Consider the following 23,016-nt stretch of genomic DNA (forward strand, 5'->3'; position numbering starts at 1 on the left):
TAAACTTGTTTGATCCAAGCTATTTTAGTTCCCAACTTTTGTAGCATGAGGTTGAGCGAATGCACAGCACAAAGTGTCCAAAATATACGTGGGAATTGTGTGTCAACTAACATACCAGCTGCTCTACAGTTCTTTGCATTGTCTGTTACAACTTGGACAACATTTTGAGGGCCTACTTCATTAATGCATTTTATGAGAATGTTAGCAATGAATTGTGCATCCTTTACTTGGCTCTCACAATCAACAACTTTTAGAAACATTGCCCCTTTAGGGGATGTTGCAATCATATTAATTAGGGGTCTATTTTTTGCATCCTTCCACCCATCAGAAATAATGGACAGCCCGATTTCTTTCCATGAGGCTTTAAGAGGAGCCAATGAGGTTTTTATATGCTTGACCTCCTTTGTCAATAAAGTGGTACGAACCTTCTCATAACTTGGGCCTGTGTACCCCTTTGGAGCTTCATTTATTTTTCTTATCATGTCTTGCCAATAGGGTGATCTAACAACATTGAATGATAAATCTTTTGCATAGAGGCACTTAGCAATTGCTTCATTGGCAATATCTCTAACATCATTATTAAATGCCATCTCCAATGGTCCTCTTGCTCTCTTCAGATTACTAATCTCATCTTCATTTCCCCTCATAAATGTATGGCTTTCTACAACAATATCAAGAGCAACACTAGGTGTATGGCTTTGACATGATGAAGCATGTGACTTTCGTGAGCCCCTTCCTTTGGTCTTAAGTAATGGATGCCCAGACCTACTTTCAATCATTGTATCTGCTTCCTCTTGTTCCTTAATATATGCTGCTATTTTAGAAACCGGTATAGGTACCTTATCTTTTTCTGGACAAGCTTTGATTCCTGTTCCAAGAATCTCACACAAATGCCCTTTCACTTGGCTATACGAGCTTGTATATTGCACATCACATCCGGGACATATCCAAATACATGTCCCTCCACCAGGAACATGCTCTAATACGTTCACATGCCTCCATAATGGTGAAGCCGGGTCAATAGTAAATGCAAGAGTAGTGCCTGCCATGTTAAATTTGAATAGCTGCTAACACCCTGCAATTCAAACAAAAACAACTTTTACAATAGATAATTTAATTTCAATAGTAAAATAATAAAACTTGAAAGAAAAAATATTTAATAAACTTATGTAGTATTTACTAATACTAAAATAGTTAAATAAATAAAATCTAAACTTTACATTAAAAACAAGAGACGCAATGCGTCATGGTTCCTGCCTAACGCATAATGGTTGTAGAGGTGTAGATGAGTGAGAATCTAAATTAACATTATGAATGCATTAATTTTTGCCTAGAAATGCACTTGTGATCTGATAGGATTGCTCATATTTTGTTGTTAAATTCTCATCCTGAAAATGCACTTGTGATATGATAGGATGGCTCATATTTTGTTGTTAAGTTCTCGTGCTATATTATTATATCTTTGGGCATTTAAGCCCAAGAATAAGATGCCAAAGTTCCCAATATGGCACTAAGTACTTAATATCATACTATGATCAATACATATGCTTTAGACAAATTTGCACCTTTTAAGTTGACAACTTAAATTATGTGCAATGAGGAAAGATATCCATACCAATATTTGAATTATAGAACTTGAAGAAGTGATGAAGCATTTGAAGTATCACATTATATGTCTAAGCATACTATGCATGCTACTAGACAACCATAAATACTTGGAATAACTCCTCCAACTATGTATTGTTCTCATCTTGATTATCAAATGGAACTCACACTATTTTTAATCATTAGCACTGGACAAAAACTAGGATAGAGATATAGATAGAGATAAATAATAGTATACAACAATAACAACATAAACATATATGCAGAGGAAAAAATGATAGATAATATAGAGGAGGAAGAGGAAGAGAGAAAATAGTAAGAGTGATACCAACATAAGTTGTGTGTGTGAGAGAGAGAATTAAATATAATTATTTTTCTTAATAAAAAAAAAAGTCAAAATAAAATCATGGTTATAATAAAGAATTAAAATATATTATATTTTGATTAATAAAACTAAGAATTTAATTTTTATATTAAAACTCACATTTCTATAAGAAAAAATGAAATATATTGAAATATAAAAATATTTTATAAGTAAAACTAATTGTTTAATTTTACACAATTAGAGAAGGTTTACTATTTAATGTTTTGTATTTCCAAATTTTTAATTAACTTAAGTAATTTTTAATTGTGAAATAATATCTATATAATTTAATATGTACATTTATAAATAATAAATAGATGTAATACACATAAATTTGATGTTGATGAATAAATATGATGTAATAAATAAGAAATAAAATATAACTATTTAATTTTAATACATAGTTTATAAAAACCTAATAATAATTTAAATATCTTTTAGAATTGAATTATTTCTATTTTGTGGTTATTTCTTTAGTTTTTTTTTTGATATAAAATATAATTATTAATTTAATATTAAAATATATATTTAAGTTTTAAATGTATTTAAACTAAATGATAAATTGTTTAAATAAAAAATACTATAATTTAAAAATTGTAACACTTATCAATTATACATATTACAAACACTATTATAAAATATAATTAAAAAATAATATTGATTAATTTATTTTTATAGAAGTAAAATAATAGTAATAATTTAACCACTTTTATTAAAAAAGCAAAGTTTTAAAAAAATTAGAAATTCAAATACAAAGATATAACATATTGAAATTATGTTAAAAAGACATATTTATTAGTTATATATATATATAGAAGCATAATTTAAACTTATGCATTACATGAAGTTTTAGGAACAAGTTATATCAAATCGTCAAAAATAAACATCAATGTAAAATTAATAATAAATATATTTAAAATAAGAAATTAAAAATATTTAATAGATTGTGATGATTAATATTGATTAGACATGTTGTGTGAGGTGGAAGATAAAATGATTTGAAAAAATAAAATTTTATCAACTTGTCACAAATGTGAAAAAGATAAAGTTATAATTAATACATTCATTAATGCAAGATGAAGTTGTTAGAAAATATTTGTATTTTTTGTTGAAGAAAATTAATTTTCTCCCCCGCCAAAAAAAATATGGACCAATAGAATGGATGAAAAATATGATTTATAAAATACTGAAAAATTAGAAAAAGATATAAACATTTGAAATCTCATATAATCTTTTAAATTCTTGGATTTGATTGGTTAGTGTTAATGTCATATTTGGAATGACATGAATGCATAAGTATTCCTACCTTGGCTGGAACTAATAAATATAAAATCTAATTATCTAAGTAATTTGTATATATAAAAAATTAATATGAATATCCAAAACATAACCATATTAATATCTTATAATATGAATAAGTTATATATATATATATATATATATATATATATATATATATGATTATTTCAATGTGTTTATAAACTTGTATATAATTATATACACATATTTTATAAATACACTAACCTTATCATATTTATAATATGATAAATATATAATTTTATAAACATATATTATATATACAACTATATATATTAATATAAACATAACTAATTAAAATAACCTCTAAAAATGAAATAATAATATTCATATCTACATTGAAACTTTGGTAGTAAAAAAACCCAAAAACAATATTGAATGGTCGACAATGAAGTTGGAAAAACCTTAGTCGTAGCTGTGTAGATGGTGGTCACGTGGATAGATGGTGGTCGTGTGGATAATGGAGGCCGTTTGCTACAAACACAGGTTGCAAATGCAAGAGAGCTGCAAACACTGGAGGCCGTCTGTTGCAAACACGCTCGGCAAACACAAACAAACGCAGGAGAAAGCAATGAAAATGCGGCCACGTGAAGTGAAGATAAGAAAGAAAAACCCACACCACATCAAGTTCAAACAAGATATTTTAGGCAAAGTTGCATGGATACGGATACAGATTACAGCCATTTTTAAGACCCCCAATATGGATACGGCTGGACACAATATTAATAAATAACACATATACATATATTTAACATAGTTCTCTAAGTTATTATAGGAAATTTTCATTACTTCAAAAGTAATATTGACAGATAAATGCTACATAAATATTTAGAAGTTAATTTAACGCTTTACAATATGTTAACATAGTAGAGTTGCATTAGAAGATAACCCAAAAACGGGTTGCTGAAATAGAAAAACATTTCATTTGTCTTTCTCATTCGGTGGAGGTTTTGTTTATAATATTTTAAAAAAAAAAATTGCTTTAATATAGTTTTTTTTACATTAAAGGGAAGATCTACGTCAAATCTTAAAAACAGAAAACAAATCCCACAGTATTTGGTACGGTTCGAAAATCAAGTTTATTAGGCAGACATGGGTACAATATTCAACGTGTATCTGGGCAATATTGGATACATTTCCAAGTTGGATACGGGGATACGTGCGCCCGAGGAGGGACAAAGGAGTTTCCGGCAACTCTGATTTTAGGGTTGTATCCACGGTCAAAGTCAAGGGGGTGATAGGAGTCGACTTGGAGTTGATGTGGAATCACCACGTCAACACACGAATCGCACAGAAACGAAACGAAAATGGTTGAACCGTTGCAACTTTGAAAAATCAATTCCTATGCGTGCCCACAATCGATTCCCCTTGGTTTTTGATTCTGATTCGACTCGTACTTGGAAACGATGGGTTGGAGGGAGTGATTTGGCTACCTAGGGTTCTAGTGATTGTAGCCAAGTTCTCGACTGCCTCCAAGAGCCTTTCCTTTGCCCTTGATTTGGTATCAATTAAAGATCATCTGACAAATGGTGTACATCTTCCAATATTGTCAATTCTTTTCCTCTAATCCTCCTTTGTTGGTAAATCATCACAAGCTTATTTGGTTGCAAATGCCAAAGGAATCCTTTAGTTGTATAACTATGGGTTTAGTTTTAATGTAAATATCTTTTGACTCTTGTAAGAGATAGTTGATTGATCTTGGATCTTTCAGCTTTTGAGTAATAGAATTGCACTTTTTGACTTTTGCTTCTCATAACTCATCTCAAAGGTTGCTGCTTGGTTTGAGTTCATGAATGTGTTTGTGTTTGTTTGCCTGTACCCCCTGAATGAAAGTGAATTATATATGTATTTGAAAATTTGGGTGCCCGCTGGTCATATATGCAAATTAATGTCATTTTGTGTGCATGTTGGTTTGCATAAAGTAAGTTGAGTTAGCTCAACCACAAGCATTCACATTTATGGATGGGAATTGGTTGAGTGTGTAAGAGAGCTGATTTGTTGCCTCATTTCAGCACATTCACTGACTGTTTTATTCTATTTCTATTACACGCACCATCCTATCTTTTTCCCTTTGCCATTCGTTAGCAAATGTTGGATTAGTTTATTTCTGAATCTCTTAAGAGTAGTTTTTTAGCTATGGTCAAACAGCAGAATATAAAACTGAAGCTGGCCTTTTCCAAAAGTCCTTGTACAAATTTGTGAATAACAATAGATGTGCAAGTCCCCATGTTGTTGGAGCTTCTTATATTAATACCTAAAAATCCACAAGTGCATCTTTGCTGGATTTGGTTATTGATGGTCATAGATTACAAGGTTTTCATGAGAGAATTAAGGATTCATGCTTGTCTACAAGCATTTAGGACATTGGTCTCTCTCCTTTTCAAGATAGCTTTTCCCCAACATTCATTATAGAAGTTCCATTGCCAGTAGTTCTTCTAGCATGCTTAGTGGGACTTGACTCAATCTTCCCATCAGTTCTAACGTTTGAAGTTATCTGTGCAATCTTACATATATGTACTTTAATTGACTGCTCTTTTTGGTTTTGGTGAAAATCCAAAGGGCCTTTTCTTTTATAAGATACTTGTATTCACCCGGTGACTCGATCTCTGGATTTTGGTTTTCTTGCAGACCATTTGCACATGTATGAGACATATTCTTACCAGGGCTAAGGTGTGGGAAAATTTCCCAGTGGCTTCTCACTCGATCAATTTCCTCCCCCACTCCAGAAGAGAATCATCAAACAGTTGCCTTCTCTAAATCATTGTGCCATTGTTCCTTTGTTGCTAGCAATGGCTATGTTGAGGAATGAACTGTTATGTCCTCTTCAAAAAAGTCAAGTAGCAGATCAAAGTCCATTCCATTTCTCTTGAGTACTCATATCTAATAATTTCTACCTCCTTTAAGCAGGGGTTTTTTTTCTTTGAATCTTTGTATGTGACTTTTTTGTTGGGGTCTTGAACTTGGCCCTCTTGACATACCTTTCTGCCAAATTCAAATCCTCTCTTTTCCCTTATCAGAGTTTTGAGATTTTCCCCATTGACATGCTTCTTTGTATCTCCCCAAAATTCTAGGTCTCCTGTTTTTTGTTTTTTTCAATGGCTCATTTTGTAAGTCATGGCTCTTTGAAGGTTGGTTTTTCAGCTTAACACTTTCAACATTTTATAAGGTTGATTTGACTACACTATGTTTCATTCAATGCATCAGTTGGAGTCAATGACCCTTGGATCATAATGGATTCTCAGTCATTGTTCTGGGGGAGAACTTTGTTTTCACTGCAGATCCTCTTCTTATCTTTGGTTGGATGTGTGGCAGTATTCTTTTGATTATTTACTTCCAAAAACCCTACCAGACATCACCCAGAGTCCTATCCTATGTAGAGTGATGGACTAAGGATGAAAACCTTCAGTCGTGTAACAAACTGGAGGATAGAAACCCTTTGGTTCATTCATTTAGAGGACAGAAGTCCTTTGATGACTTAGCATTGACAACTTCTGCAAAACATGAGGGAGGATTCCATAGCTTTAGATTCAATCTGTAGAGTGGAAGAAGTATCAAAAGGCTGTTGTAAGAATTTTCAGTTCTTTGTTTATGTTATCGTTGTTATTGCAGCCTCAACTCTTGCAGCAGCATGATTGTTTCCATGGCTATTGTTGTTTATTGGAATGCTATTGCAAACTCCATTATTGAGACAAATACTCTGCAAATGTTTTCTCTTTAACTTGTGAATCTGGCTTAATAATATCTCTATAAACCTGTCAAGAATTGGGATTTTTGTCATACTGGGTTCGATGTTAAAAGCTTAGGGCAAACCGTTAAGGCTTATCAGGGTTAAATAGAAATTTCTGGTTCTTCTGAGCCTGATAAAACAATCATAGCCCTAAATATTATTAACCTAAAATGACCCTAAGACTATTGCAGTTTATCAGAACAAAAGATTCTACTAGCCTGTACATTACTCCACGATTTATGATTCTTCACAATAGAAAGGTCACATACTTAAGATGGGAACAGAGAAATCAGAGGCTGAAGGTCACAACATCGAGAGTTTGAATATAGAAGAAAATGCTATAGCTGAAAAGGGTAAGGGGAAAATGAAAATGATCGATGAAGAAAAGGTGTAGTTCTTATATAATACTTTTTGAAGTCTAAATCAAGGCCAATGGGATTCAAATGAACTAATTAGCAAACTGGTTGAATATTAAAGCATAGGAAAATCCCGAAGGGAGGGAAAATTCCACTGCAAATTGTAGAACAAAAGGTGACACCCTCTGGAAGTAATTAAACCTCATATTTTTATAGGAAGAATAAGCTGAAACTTCCCCTCATCCCTTAGGAAGAACCTATTGAGGAAGGAGTGGACAGATTAAGGAACAAATCTTTGAATCAATTTGAAGTTGTGAGAGTAGCCTTATCTTTTGACAAATATGCCAATATGGTAAGGAGAAGTTCCCTCTACAAGAAGGGATTGGAGAATAACAGAGAGTAGAACAGAAGTTGAAAAATAAATTGAACTTTGTTTCTGTATCTAACTCTGATGGTAGTGACAAGTGTTTTCTCAAGTTTGATTGAATAAATTAAAAATTTTCTTCACCATTAACCCCATGAAGGAAAATGATGAAATCTAGTTTGCCTCTATCATTAAGGTGTGGCGTATGGTTGGTGGTACTTTGGCCACATCACTCAAGGGCTTGATCAATTATCAATGTTCGAGGAGTTCCAATAAGAATACTTGATGGATTCAAGATTAAAAATGAAGAGGAATAGTTTAGAGATCTCTCCAAGATTAAACAATTGATCCCAACTAATGCCTATGTGGCCAAGTTCCAGCCAATTGTTGTGACAGTGACAGATATTTCAGAAAAAGAAATCATATTTCCGTTGGACTGTTTAAAACTCTCAAAGATCTTGTTAGATCTTTTGCACTAGTTACTTTGTATTAGGCCATCAAGGGAGTGCTGATTCTAGAGCCATTTGTGATGAAAAGTAATTTTTCTTATCATTCCAAGAGGCCCACAACTGGGCAGCATAAAGGAAACCTCTGCTAAAAGGAATTGCATACACACGTTCCTGCTCCTCCAGTTAACCCAAAGAAACTAGATTAGATAAGATAAATTTATTAATGTCCAACAGATGACCACAATGGGTCAAAGGGATTGCAGTGAGAACCCTTGGTTTCAGGTCCCCAAAGAAGAAAACAAGAAACAATAACAAAAACAAAAATAAAAGAGAAACCGAGGCAACAATCAAAAGGGAGAGGAGGAGGACCCAACAAGGGAACCCCAAAGCATCTCAGAGAACATCCTGAATGCCCTGGTCACTCTGATCAACTGTGAAGAATGCTGAAATAGAAGGGTAAGCCATGGCGGCTTTGGACAGCTTCCTACAAGTCTGAAGGACACTAGAAATAAACTGAGGACAACAAAGCTATGTTATTCTTGAAAGAGCCTTGGGACCCTAGTCCTAGGTGTCTTGGAAATGGTGAAGTACACTACATTGAGGTAGTATCAAACAAGGAATCTAATTCAGATGAGCTCAAGGAATATATGAGCTTAGAAGACCATGATATTGAGGGAGAAGGAAATGAAGAAGGGAATGAGAGTACATTTGCTGCTCTTTTAGGAGCACCCAAATGCCACCCCTTTAGAGTATGGGTTTTGGTTGGACAACAAATTTCAGTAATTATAGACAACAGAACAACTTACATTTCCATTGAGGAAGAATTGATGGCCAAAAAAAGACTGAAGGTTGAAGATTTTAAGGGCTTCAATGTGATTTTGGCAGATAAATTCACTTTTCCTTGTACCAAGGTAATTCATCAACTCCACCTATCCCTAGGAGAACATAAGGTCTGATATTTTTTAATGTTGTTGGCATGGGAGAAATATACATGGTATTTGGTGTGCAATGGTTGCGTCATTAGGTGAATTTGCTCAAATTATTTATTCATGGAACTCAAGTTAAGATCAAATGTGAAATATATTCTTTAAGAGATATGTAATGGCACCTCCAGGTCAGTCACAACAAAACAACTTGAGAGAGCTTTTCGTAGAGGCCAAGTGGTCGGGGAAGGAATGGTTTCATCATTGATGATATTCAAAGTTTTTGAACAAGCACAGTATCATATTTAATGAGTTTCTATTACACAAGTAATTGTTAAAATAATGAATGATCAAATGATCATTTATAGAGATTCAAAAGACAATGTTTCTATAAACAATTGTAAAATAGAAAGTATCTAATATTTACACAACTTACAATATTGACCATTAAATAAGAAAGAATAAAGATATTATGAAGTTATTATTCTAATAGCTTCCATTAATGGTCAATCTATCAACTACACCAAGTTGCCCCCTAAATTTTACAAACTTGTCTGGGCTCAAAGACTTGGTGAGAATATTTGTTGTTTGATTTGCAGTGGGAACATACAGCAACTAAATTGATCTGTCTTCAATCGGCTGCCAAGTGAAATGACAATGAAGATCAACATGCTTGGTTCTCTCATGGAAGACTAGATTCTTAACTAGTTTGAGCACCTCTCAATTGTTACAATAAACGGAATAGGATCTGTTTGAGACATCTTGATGTATAAAACCATCCTATGAAGCGAAACTGCCTCACAAGCTGCCTTAAGTGTTCCCTGATACTCAACTTCTGTCAGCTAAAGAGCCACTACCTATTGCTTCTTGGTAGTCCATGTGACACCACAAGATCCTAAACTGGAAAAATACCTAGATGCCGATTTTCTGTCATCAATGGAACCTCCTCAATCTAAGTCTATAAAACCAATAATTCTAGGATCGTGACTTCTACCATACAAAAGACCAAAATCAAAAGTGCCCTTTACATAATGCAACACATGCCTCATTGACACCTAATAATCAGCCTTGGGAGTTGCCATGAAGCTTGAAATGTAGCTCACTGCAAAACAAAGATCAAACCTAATGGCAATAAGGTAGATGAGACCGCTTGCCAATGCTTGAATTCTAATTCATTTACCACAAGTGAAAATGATTTGGCTATTATCTTTATCCCTTTCTCCATAAGGGTGGATGCAGATTTACAATCTTTCATCAAAATCTTGTCTAGCAGATGGAAGAAATACTTAGATAAGAAGGTACTACCTTCAATTTGCCAAACTTCAACACCTAAACAATAATGCAGAAGTCCCAAGTTTGTCATGTCAAAGGATAGACGCAAACTGTGTTTGATCGGATTGATTAAAAGTTGTGAAGTTTTCACACCATCGCCCCAAAACTTTGGGGACCCCCTTTTTTTCGATCGCCTTGGCAATAAATAATTTTTTGAAGTTGTCCAAAAAATTTTTGATTTTAGAAAATTTTATGTCTTGGACACTTTCAAGCCAGGAGGGAGGAGGTTAAATTTATTTTTCACTCGGTTTTAAGCTTGATTTTTCAGAATGACTAGTTTTATCCTTAGGCCGAACAAGTTTCAAAGAACAACACTTGGCAAGATAAAATTGTGAATTTTGTACGTAGATGATTTTTTTTTTAAAAATTTGGATATAATTGTATAAACTTGAGTAATTTTCAAAAAATCAAATTTTTGTTAGATTTGTTTTTTTTTGGAAAATCTTTATTTTTTTTTCGGTGAAGAAAATTAATTTTGTGATGGTGAAATCAAATTGCAAAATCGATTTTAGATTCTAGTGAAATGATTTATTTCTATTTAAAAATTAAAATTGCATAGCAAAATCGATTTAGATTAAATTGCAAAAATTGGCATTAAATGGATTAAATCTGCCTTGAAGATTTTAAAATATTTAAAGAAATTAGTAATTTAAAATTGAAAAAATCAATTTCGGCTTGCTAAATCTGATTTTTAATGATATATTAATTACTAAATCGTCATTAAATGAAAATATTTAGCATCTCCAAGGCTTTATTTATTTTGTTTTTGCAATTTTGGTTTAACCGGCAATTTAAAAATACAACTTTAATTGTGGCAAAATTAATTTTTAGCTTATCATTTAATCCAGGCCAGAATTGTGCATTAATTAATGTTTTTTTTTTTCCCTCCTAAGTGCAAGTCGGCCAGCTAGAGAAGGCAAGTGAATTGGGTATAAGAGGGATCTCCTTCCCCTTACCTCCTCATTCATTCCATCCTCCTCTTCCATGCTTGGGCGAATCTTGAGGAAGGCAGCGATTTTTCGTAAGGAAGGTGATTTTTTCTAGATTTTGGCATTCTTGCAAAGGTGGATTTCCATTGTTGGCAATCTGATTTTTTTCCATGAAGACTGCATTTCTGCCCTAGGCAACTTCTTGTGGCAAATCAGAATTTCTTGCCCTAAGGCAATTTTTGTGGAGCCAAAATTTGTGGAAGACAAAATTCTGATTTTCTAGAGGGGCTGCAATTTTCTCCTAGAGATTGGACGATTTTGATGGTGAAGAAAACAAGTGATAAAGCCTATTTTTTTGGCACATACATGGGCAATTCAAGTGGACAAAATTCTAATTTTTTCAGCTAGGGCATCAATATTTGCAAGGGGCTTGAAATTCTTAGGTCTGATCCGAAATTCAAAAGAAGATCTGGCCATTGGTAAAGGTAAATTCAATTCATTTAGAGTTGAAAGTGGTCCTTAAGCGGATTTTGCTCTTTTGTTCTTGTCTAGTTTTGTTTCTCTCAGTTCTTCTTGCATTCATCATCCACCACTCCATCATCTCATCCTACATTGAAGATTGGAGATTGATAGGGGTAGAATCCATGATAGGACATTTGAAGAGGCAGAAATAAGCTAGACCACCCTAGGAATGAAGTTGGGAGATATAAGTGTAGTCCATCCTAAGGCACGAAGAGGTAGAAATAAGTGTGTTAGTCCCATCCTAGGTTGAAGATTGGAGATTGATAAGTGTAGTGATAGGACTTGGCAAAGCAGAAATAAGTGTAGAATCCATCGATAGAAAGAAGGTTGGAGATCGATAAGGGTAGTCCATATCACTTAGAATGAAGGGGTAGAAATAAGTGTTTAGGATGGTAAATGTTAGTGCAAGCAAGAACCCTAAGGGAACAAATACTAAGAAAGACAAATAGAATATGATGCCCAAAACAACTTTCTTCTCGAAAATGAGGCGAATAACCGATACCAATGTTGGTATAGTAAATATGATACAGGTAAAGGACAGTGTAAAGGAAGGACAATCCCCCATGGCAAAGAAGATATACAGAAGTGGGATTGTACATGCCACAACTTTTCCTCCTACCTTGCCTTGTCCAGAATTGGTTATGGAGTGCGCATCCAAGTTTGATCTGATAAGTAAATCCATCATTTTTGATGAAGGGCAGAGGGTGTTGGCCAACATTGGCGGATAGGCAATCGAAGAAGCATTTAACATTCCCCAATACAAGAGCGTGACAGTGGTGATGCAGGTAGCCAAGAAATTTCAGGATAACCAAGAAGCTTATTTCATGCATCTAAAATAGGATTGGCTACACGAGGGAAAGAAAGGAGTAACCAGATGATCGAGGCTCACAGTGGCAAATTTCAAATCAGAATATGGAGATCTCATTGTGCTTCTCAGCCAAATCATGGGCCTAGCTCAAGGTATGCAATTTGAAAACTAGATGTACTTCTTTACGATGAAATTGAAAGAGGAAAAAGAAGATTTGATTGGGCTAGGATTATAAGCGAGAATCTAGAGTTGCAACTTAGAACTGTACAACACCAAAAACAATTCTACATGAGATCTTATCTGTTCTATCTAATTGCGAGATTGTATGAAAATCTAGGACTTAAGGCCTTAGGAGTAATTGGCAATGGGTTGGGGCAATGTTTGGTGCATGAATGCTATCCACAACTTCATTTGCACAACAACAAAGACTATAAGATGTTTTGTGATGTCTTTGCCATGAAGACGGTAAGGATATTGCAAGGGACACCTGCTAAGAGAATCTCAATGGAAGTAGAAGTAAAAGTCAAGAAGTATGGGAGTTGGTTCATCCAATTTCCACAATTCACTTATATTAGAGTAGCAGGAAGCACAATATGTCCCAAGAGATTTCCAAGGTACCCACCCGACAAGGTAGTTTTGATGGAATTGGCTAGGCAACTTGAGCATTATGACAAAATGATGAAACTCAGAGGTGAGAGAAGCATTACCTTGTCATTTGGAATTGGCAATGATAGTTGTCCCAATCCTGTGGCCTTTGTAGTTGCAGAGAAAGAATTAGAATGGTATCATCTGGCATGGTATAGAGCAAGGCAAGGATTTGATCCTAATGATCTTATCAAGGCATCTCACAGAGATACATTTAAACAGGTTCCTACCATAGAGGATTTCTGGGCCAATGCATGGGATGACTTTCACATGAGAAAGCTAGCTTTCTCAAGATTGTCAGTGAACATGATGAGGGCAATCAGATGGAGAGGCCTTGATATTCCCGATCAACTAGAGGATGATGAAAATGTGTTGAGAGAAGATTATAATACAGTAGAGGGAATAGAGTTGAATCCAGTGGATTGGAATGATCATCAGGATCCTTCCTTGGAGGTAGTTACAAGGGCAGTGGATTTGCACACCGAGTCCTGGTACAATGGGAAGTTGAGGAAATTACAAAGTCAAGGGTAAACCTTACTTATGAGAAGGTGAAGCCAAAAGAAGGTCCAATGGAATCGATTGGACAGGGGTGAAGGAGGTAGCCAACAAAAAGGAATAGTTAGAAGTAAGAAGAGAGGTTTGGAGATTAAAAAGGGTAAAGAACATTAGGAACCTCCAGCAAAGAGGCAGAATGCAGTGCCATCAAGGGAAAGTATAATTGAGGCTAGAGGTCAAGAGGATAACACAAGTGAACAAGGGACTGCGGTAGAGGTGAGCTCTGATTCAGAATCAAGTGGTTACATTGATAGCATTGAGTACTCTCCTCTCTTAGAGAATCAACATGGAGACGACATGGTAGTTACTAGTGGAGAAGATGGGCCAATTGATATTGAGGAAGTAAGCCAGGCGCCTGTGACCGTTGGTGATGATGGGCTAATTGAACCAAATCCAGATTTGGGAAGATGCACGACACCACTATGGTTAAGACAAATGCTTATGCCAAGAGGTGAGGTAGTGACGGTCCAAACAGTTGAGGACATCCAAGGATTAGTAGAAAAGGGTGATAGCGAGAACCAGAGACAAATTGCAAAAACAATGACAAAGGTGATTACTAGCGACAGTGATGGGCACTGAAAGGTTCAGATTGCTATACCAATGGTTAACAAGGCAGTGGATGGAATTGTAGCTCAGGAATACGAGATAGTAGAGCATAACTTGGGAAGAAACACGAATGACATGGAATGTGAAGAGATCCAGGAGGGCATAGTTTCAATTAGAGAAAGGTTGAGGAAGGCAAATGAAAAGATCATAAAGTTGGAGGCTGAGAACAAGTATTGGAGAGATTGCCAACCTATCCAATAGTTGCACTAGACAGCCCTTCCTCAAGACAGCGGGAGCAACATGGAAGAGATATTGGCTTAGCTGCGTGAAGTCAAGGATTGGATCCATGATACGATCCAAGATGGGCGAAATTCCTTGCCTTCCTTTATCTCGACATTCAAGTCATTGTTGGCTATTAGAGATAAATTCAAAATATTTGAAGGTGAATGGAAGGATTTCCTTCCAAAAGGATTTAGCTATTCCCAGACTACACACATTCATTGAGCTCCCAGAGAAATATTTGGAAAGGGCCAAGTTGATTGATGAAGGAGGATTGAGTACAGTGGAGTCTTGGTTTGTTGCCTTGACTATCAGATTGAGAATACTTGAAGAGGTATAGAGTGAGATTGCACAACACAGCCCAGGTGTTTACACTTCCATTTCAACCATGATGAGCGACGTTGTGGCTATGCTTGATTTTGAAGATATCAAAAAGGAGAACATCAACAAGACAGATTTCGGATCGAGATTGGATGAGTTGGGGAAGGTTGCCATCAAGAAGAAACTTTTGGGCATCCTTGTCTCTCTGAATGCCTTTATCGGATATGTAGAAGAGTATGAGAAGGACCATGAGAAGACACTGCAAGCAACAAGCAACATGATGAATTCAGCTGAGCTCAAGATGAAACACACACCTTGTCCTCCCATGAAGGAAGTCAACGACAAGCTAGCCAAGTTCATTACTTTGGCTAAAAAGATGAAAGAAAAGGGTAGAACTATATTAGAAGATCATTTGATTTAAGCCTAAGTGGCAATTTGTCTTATTGGATAGGACAAGTATCTAATTCTGATTGGCCACCATTTTGGTGCCTTCTCATTGGTTGCTCATTTTTCACTTTTTTCATTGGTCCATTGATGAGGTGGCATCTTCTCATTGGTCGATGGGGTGGCAACCCTAATTAGGGTTTGTAGGATTCAATTTGGATCGTTAGTTTTGCCTCTATCTCTATCGTCGATTGTACATTTTGGCCTCTATATAAGGCCATTTTCTCTCATTTGTAAAGGGTCGGAGAAAATTGTTACATAAGATAATGCCAAAATTGCTCCTTTTTATCATTGTTGTGACTTGCATGGTGATTAAGAACATTTGGTATTGTTACATGGTTTCTACTTCCACTAGTTAGAATAAGATTTTCATTTTAAAGTTGCTAAAATAGATTTCATTTCAAGTTGCTAAGTAAGATTAACAGTAGATGGATAGTTGCATGGTAGCATTAGTGGATGTTTGATAGGGATCAATACCTAGGCCACTAGCATCCTAGCGGCTTGTTCGAAGCCTTGTGTGGTAAACTAGTTTATTTTCCTTTGAATCATTGCATCTATGGAGGTGGAGCCGTTAGTTAACTTTCATTAGATTCGATTCCCTTCCATTTGCTAATCTTTCCATTCATAGGAGGAGTAGTATAGCAAGTAGTTAGGAGTCAGAGTTTTGAAAAAGAAAGTTAGAAAGGCGTAAGTCGTAAGAACATTCACCCTCCATCACCATCACCTTCTCCATCAACATCATTTGACATTCACACCGAATCACCATCACCATCATTCCACCAAAGACCAAGTTATCTTCGAATGAATAACGTAAGCCTGCCTACGTGATTACCAACAAATCACATTGATTTACTGAGGTAGTATCCACAGGTGTAAGGAACATTGGAGTTATTGCTTATGTCTTCATAAGTATTAACTTTTCAAGAGAGGAATTGTGTGTTTGATACTTCATATCAAGTATTCAATTGCTAATATGTTATGTAGTGGTACAAAAACTAACATCAACAAAAGTCTTATACTACTAGTGATAATTAGGTCATCAACATAGACAACAAGAAGAGAATATCATCACCGGTGTTGTTGACATACAGATTAGAATTAAATGGACTTCTATGAAAACCATTATTTGAAAGGTACTTATCAATTTTGATATGCGAAGCCTGAGGAGCTTGTTTAAAGCCACAAAGCAGCGTTACCCAATTATGCATCTCCAGCCTAAAACCCTCCATCCCTATACCATAAACATTCTAGGGACTTTGGGAATTTATTGGGGAGATGCCCGTATGTCTTGGGACAGTTGGCGATGCCTAGAAAGTCCTTGGGACGGATGGGCATCCCCAATTAGATAGACAACATCAACACTTAAAAAAATATTTTTCTTCTATAAAACTCTCTTTTTTAATTTTAAAGTGGGCCACTCTTTCCAAGATCATCCTAACATGCTTATTACTGTTTTTTAGTTAATTCCTACTATTTGGGGTCATCTGATTATTTTTTGACAACATTCCATTAAGAACCATGAGATTAAGAATGTTGTTACAGTCATGTTACACACTCAAAATCATATAGCAGACTGTTTGCAAGGGGTTGGGAAAGTCTGAAAAGTGCATTGCAGACCTAGCTTGTGCATTTTGATGTCATTTACTGGCAATACAACAATGTTGGGTTGGGTTTTGGGTTGATTTGAGCCTATTCTGCAAGATATGGTGAATATTGGAGGTTGCATCAAGGTACCATTACTATAATAATCGTATATCATGATCGGGAACTGTATAGCAGACCTTTTTGTGTTAATATCAGTCCACTCATAATGAGTTGGAGGTGTAGTTATAGATGTAGTGTCAGAATTAAATGATAGTAGTGTGTTTAATTTGGAAAGTGAGTTGTTGTTCTAGTTGCTATTGACAATGAAATTAAAATGAATATTGAATTATGGCTTATTTCAAATTTTTATGTTATTAACATTACATGCACATTGGCGATTATTCTGAATTATGAATGCATATTGAGCATTGAATTTGACTATTGAAATATTGTATGTTAAGGTCCTATGATGTTTAAATGGCATTCTTTATCCATGTTTTCATATGAATGTAATGTATGCATGCAAAATTCGCTATATATTTTTATATTTTCTCTATATTTATATAGTCATCCCCTTGTCACCCCCAAACTTGGCAAAAACAATTGTTGTCTTGGAAACTCGTCCCTCTCGTGTAATGTCCCCACTGTCAGGGTTAGCTCGGGACAAGTAATACCTGCAAAATAAATGTCGGAACAAAATGATAACTAGTCTAACTATAATTTTTTGCTCTCTATTCTAACCCCAAAACTTTTCTTTTTGGAAGGGACATTCCCTATCAAGGCCTTATCACATATATATATGTCAACTCATTAGAATATTTTGGCACTCATGTAGCCATTCATATGAGGTTATACTAATCTCTCACATTGGCACTATTAGCCATTCATACAAGGATTGTACTAACCTCCCGCACTAGCATTATGAGATTCCATGTATCCCATCTTAGACATTCTTGTAGAGACGAACCCAAACTCTACACTGGCACATAGCCATCCATATAGAGATGAGTGCAGTCCCTACATTGGCACTATGGGAATTTGATAATTATTTCTTTAAATTCAGTTAATGAGTTAATGAGAAAATATCAATTTAAAATAATTATTAAATTGCACTACTTAAGTTAATACATATTTTCAATCTAAAGAAAACTTTATATAGCATACCTTATACACATACCTTTATGATGCCTTACCATCTTTTAGAGTTGTCTTGCTTCTCAAGTTAAAAATATGCCAAAGATATGGAATTTCATTTCTTTTGTTGTATTATTCTATTTTCTCCTTTTTTTTCTTATTCAATGGTGATCTATAAATCTTGTTTTATTTTTCATCTATTTCCTTATGAAAACTCAGAACCCTTCACAATCGTAATTCTTTAAAAAATTCACAATACTTCATAAATGCACCCTTTTGAAGAGTCACAATCAACCCATTAATAATTTCACAGTACAAAATTATTGTTGGCAGTGGGTCAACGTCTCTCGCAGGATTTGTGACATGGCTTAACCGCCTCTCATGGTTCTATAAGACTATTGGTTGTATCAGGCATTGATAGGTCGACCTTTTGGTGCAATGGCAACCCTGGCCTTTCTAACAATTGGTATTAGAGTTTGGTCACATATTTGAATCTCGTAGGCCACAACGAGTGATGCTGGGAGGGGGATTGTTGGCAGTGGGCCGTCGTCTCTTGCAGGATTCGCAACATGGCTTAACTGCCTCCTATGGTTGTATAAGACTATTGGTTGTATCGGACATTGATAGGTCGATCTTTTGGTGCAACGACGACCTTAGCCTTTCTAACAATTGTTAGAATATATAGTCCACCAATATAGCTGGGGGGGGGGGGGGGGGGTGAATTAGTTATCCAACTATTATCACAATTATCAACCTTATTAAACCTTAACCATATGAGTAATATAATCAGCAACCATAACAAGATACTCATATGCAATAACACTAGATATGTTAACTAAGGAAATCCTTGATCAGAGGGAAAACCTCAATGGGGATGATACCCACAAGATGATGTACTAATATAAATATTCCTTGTTAGAGGATGGACTCTGTTAGGAGTCTATGAAATATATCAGTACCTGTTAGGAGTTGTAGAAGGCAGATGGACCCATTGTCCAAACAGCTTCAGGGGCAAGACCAATGAACCCACTGTCCAAATGATCTTTGTATAATTCCTTGCAAAGTAATAGAATTGAACTGTACTTGTACTTCCTCTTCCTCTGCCCTGTCAACTGGACTTCTGCTCCCCCTGATCTCGATACCAGATCACCAACTTCACATCCAATAATCCCTTGGATCGCTTACTCGCATTTACCAAGCACTTTGCTCTTGTTCGCACACTTCACACTTGATTCACATCGAAATCACACTTTACAACCAAGGAAAATACTTTCCTTTATACCAAGTCCTCAAAACAATGCCTTGAGTCGGCTTTGAGGCTTTCCCAATTAATTATAATAGGACCGTTTAAGATAATCAAGTATTTCACAATTACACAACATTGTCAGCTCACAGTCTTTACAACTTCTCACATGTGGGACTCTAGACCTTGTGCACTCGCTGATGTCATCATCAAACTATCCTCTATCACTGTCTAACTTTGCATATCCTGATTCTATCTCTGTTAGGAGATACAATCCAAACAGTGACTGTTTTTTAGGTACTCTATCTATGTACTGCTTTCTGTAAATCATGTATATCTTCCGCATTTATTCAACTTATTCGATGCGCTCTTAATATTGACATAAGGACACAATGTAGAACATGTCCATAACCGTGCGTCACCAAAACATTGAACCTTTGTCCGTACAACCACGATCTTTGTCTACTACTCTAATAGTCTTCACATAATCCATACTATATTGTCATCAATGATAAACACAGTCATGAATGCAGCATGTCAACTGTGCTAAATGCTCTCCAATGCTTAGTGTACTCCCCAAAGGAATACCATCAGCATTCGTGCTAACACTTTTAGAGCTGTCTTGCTTCTCAAGTTAAAAATATGCCAAAGATATGAAGTTTTATTTATTTTGTTATATTATTATATTTTCTCCTTCTGATACGATTCTCCGTTTTTTCTTATTCAATAGTGATTTATAAATCTTGTTTTATTTTTCATCTATGTCCTTCCAAAAACTCAGAACCCTTCATAATCGCAATTCTTTCAAAAATTCACAATACTTCATAAATGCACCCTTTTTGAAGTGACAACCAAACCATTAGTATTTTTACTGTAAAAAATGATGGAACTATTTTATCGTTGGAGTAGATTATAAATACTATAGTTGAGTTTGTTATAGCTGATGTGAACAAGGTCTCTTAAGCCAATCAAATCCTGGGGTGTGATAAGAGCCCTGTATGTCAAAGAAGCAATATCAGATATATTTAAGATTATATAATTTTTGAAAATGGCGAGGATGAAAGCTATTGAGAAGAGTAAGAAGTTGGCATAGTTTCATAAAGCACGGGAATGACACCACTAGGATGTTATATAGAACTGGTTTTCCTGGTGCATGCTTTTTAGTGACAGAAGAAGTGAATCGGAACAACTATCGATGCACTGGATATAACAGAATCCAAAGATACAGAGATCAAGTGATAAATGCTGAACACGTAATTTAAAAGGTTGTGTCAAAGCTTTTTAAAGGGAAAAATGATATCTACAGACAAAATTAAAATTCCTTGACTTATCATTCTTTCCAGTGTTTTTGTAATAACTAATACTCTGATGCTATGGGATAGAATGTGGGCGTTTTAAGCAATACAGTAAGTATCATTCCATATAGTGGTCAAGACTGCAAATAATGATAAGAAGATAATTTCATGTCTTTTGTAGATGATACTTATTATCAGTCACGAGAAACCCCATTATAGATGAGACGTGGGTGCTACATAATAATTTAAGGGGTTAATCTGTCAAGGGCTCATAACAACTGTTGACTTGTGAGCAGATGATTAAGTGCAATTTTTCACATTTGGAAACATAGAGCCCGTTATCAGTAGAGTGTTCTCGGGAACTTAAAATATTATATTAGGCATTTACAAGAATTAGTTCAAGATACAGCTTATTTTCTAGTAACAAATCAAGCATCTTTACATTCTTCATTTTTATATTTGCAATCACTGTAAGTTCCTTGAATAGAGGCGATTTGCCTTATTTAAGGAACTTTCAGGGATTGCAAATATAAAAACAAAGAATAGAGGATGCTTAATTTATTCCTGAAAAATTAGCAGTATCTTGAATTAATTCCTGTCGAAACCTGAATTCTGTAATGGATACTTTTCTTCTCTCTTCTACAACGTGAATGACAAATAATTACCATATTAAGGGTACACAGTTATGTCAAATACCATGATACTCCTCTACCAGCTTGAAGTCGAGTTCTCCAAAAGCTAGAAAGCACTTGGATGCAATTTGTTTACCACTTTTGCTTTATAAGAAAATACTCTTTAATAAAAGAGTGTGAACATTTCAATTTTTGGGCCATAGATTACAATTCTTCTCAAATTGATCTTAAAGATAATTTGACTTGAATATTTCTTGTGTTGGGCTTTGCTCATCAATGGGAGATGATACATGACATTTCAGCTTGTGTGCTAATGATTTTGTTTTCCAAGGTTTCTATTATATTTATTCAAGTAGTTAACTTCCAGACACATCAAACTTCAAAGCGTGCAACATGCAATTTACTGCCTGTGTCAATGCTTTTGCAAAATGAAATGGTCGATGAACTCATTAAGGTATGATTCCTGGGGCATTGTTGGTGTTCCTTCCGAGTCAACATGCTTACAAGGTCCCAAAATGCACAAGTGGAAAGGAAACATGGGTTCTTTTCCATCAGGAATACAGGTATACCATATTGCACTTTTAACTCTTACAAACTGGACAAGGGACAGGCTGGGCTAGATCTTCAACTGGTCTTTTACAATAGCTGTAATTTGTTGAATCAACTTGCTTAATCGATGTACAATTTAGGGTTTAGTTGATTCTTGTTTAGGAGATCTTTGAAATTTCATTTTTCGCTGCTTTCAACTTTGTACATTATTGTGTTGATTAAGAAGTTGGAATTATTTTATTGTATCCCAGAAAAGATGGATTTTTTTGTTGAAGTAGTTTTTATGTGCATGCAGAGATGCTGCCACAGTTTAAATGAAGTGTTTTGCAGAATTTTGAGCAGTGGTCATTCTTTAATCACATATAATATTCTTGTTATGGTTTGTATTTGCAGAGAATAGCAAATGAGCTGGATACAAAGACAGGGAAATTGTGCCTTAGGCCTGTTTCTCAGGATGATATTGATGCACTGTTTCGAAGTGATCCGACACTGAACATTGAACAGCCTATTGATATACAGCAGTTTGATGAGATAGCTAGAAAACTCTTGAAACGTATAGCAATAGATAGGAGTAAGAGGCTGGGTCTTTTCATGCTGGGAGGGATTATGGCTGTCCACTTTGTCAAAGGTACTGTACATAAGATCCCTTTTATAGGGCCTCCTGTTGGCATCATTATAAATATGTTCATGCCAACAATTGTTGTAGGTCCTGCTGTTGGTATTGCAGGAGCTATGCATTTGTAATCTTGTCAATAATGACTATACATGGCTAACAAAATCAAAATATTATGTTTATATGAAGCTTTTGAATTCTATATTTATGTTTTTTATCGCCTATATCAGAAGAAGACCCATGCCTGAGTTGAATTGATGGTGAGCTTCATTTTTTCCCTCAGTTCGACTTATTAGTCATTTAGCAACTCAAGAAAGAATATTTGGTTCCCTATCTCTGTCGAGGTTGTGTTGCATACCTAGACTTCATTGGTACATGCTTTTTAAGTAGTGGACTATTTGTATGTGTCTGTCTGTCAGGAATGTACGCAGTGCATATTTTTGAAAGAATGCTTCTCGACATGTTCATGTAACGAGCAAG

General features: G+C 35.2%; 1 protein-coding gene across 1 annotated transcript in view; it reads left to right on the forward strand.

Moving 5' to 3' along the window:
• The window catches only part of LOC149570160 (uncharacterized), a 44,653-nt gene extending 21,893 nt beyond the window's left edge, over positions 1-22,760 (forward strand). Inside the window, exon 2 of the mRNA XM_089822821.1 lies at positions 22,317-22,760. Coding sequence (XP_089678947.1) covers positions 22,317-22,667 — 351 coding nt within the window. The 3' untranslated portion in view covers positions 22,668-22,760. The remainder of the gene's footprint in view (positions 1-22,316) is intronic.
• Positions 22,761-23,016: the final 256 nt, after the last annotated feature.

This window comes from Cupressus sempervirens, chromosome 3 (genome assembly GCF_028749045.1).
Source record: "Cupressus sempervirens isolate cs-2001-9-10 chromosome 3, ASM2874904v1, whole genome shotgun sequence".
NCBI lineage: Eukaryota > Viridiplantae > Streptophyta > Pinopsida > Cupressales > Cupressaceae > Cupressus > Cupressus sempervirens.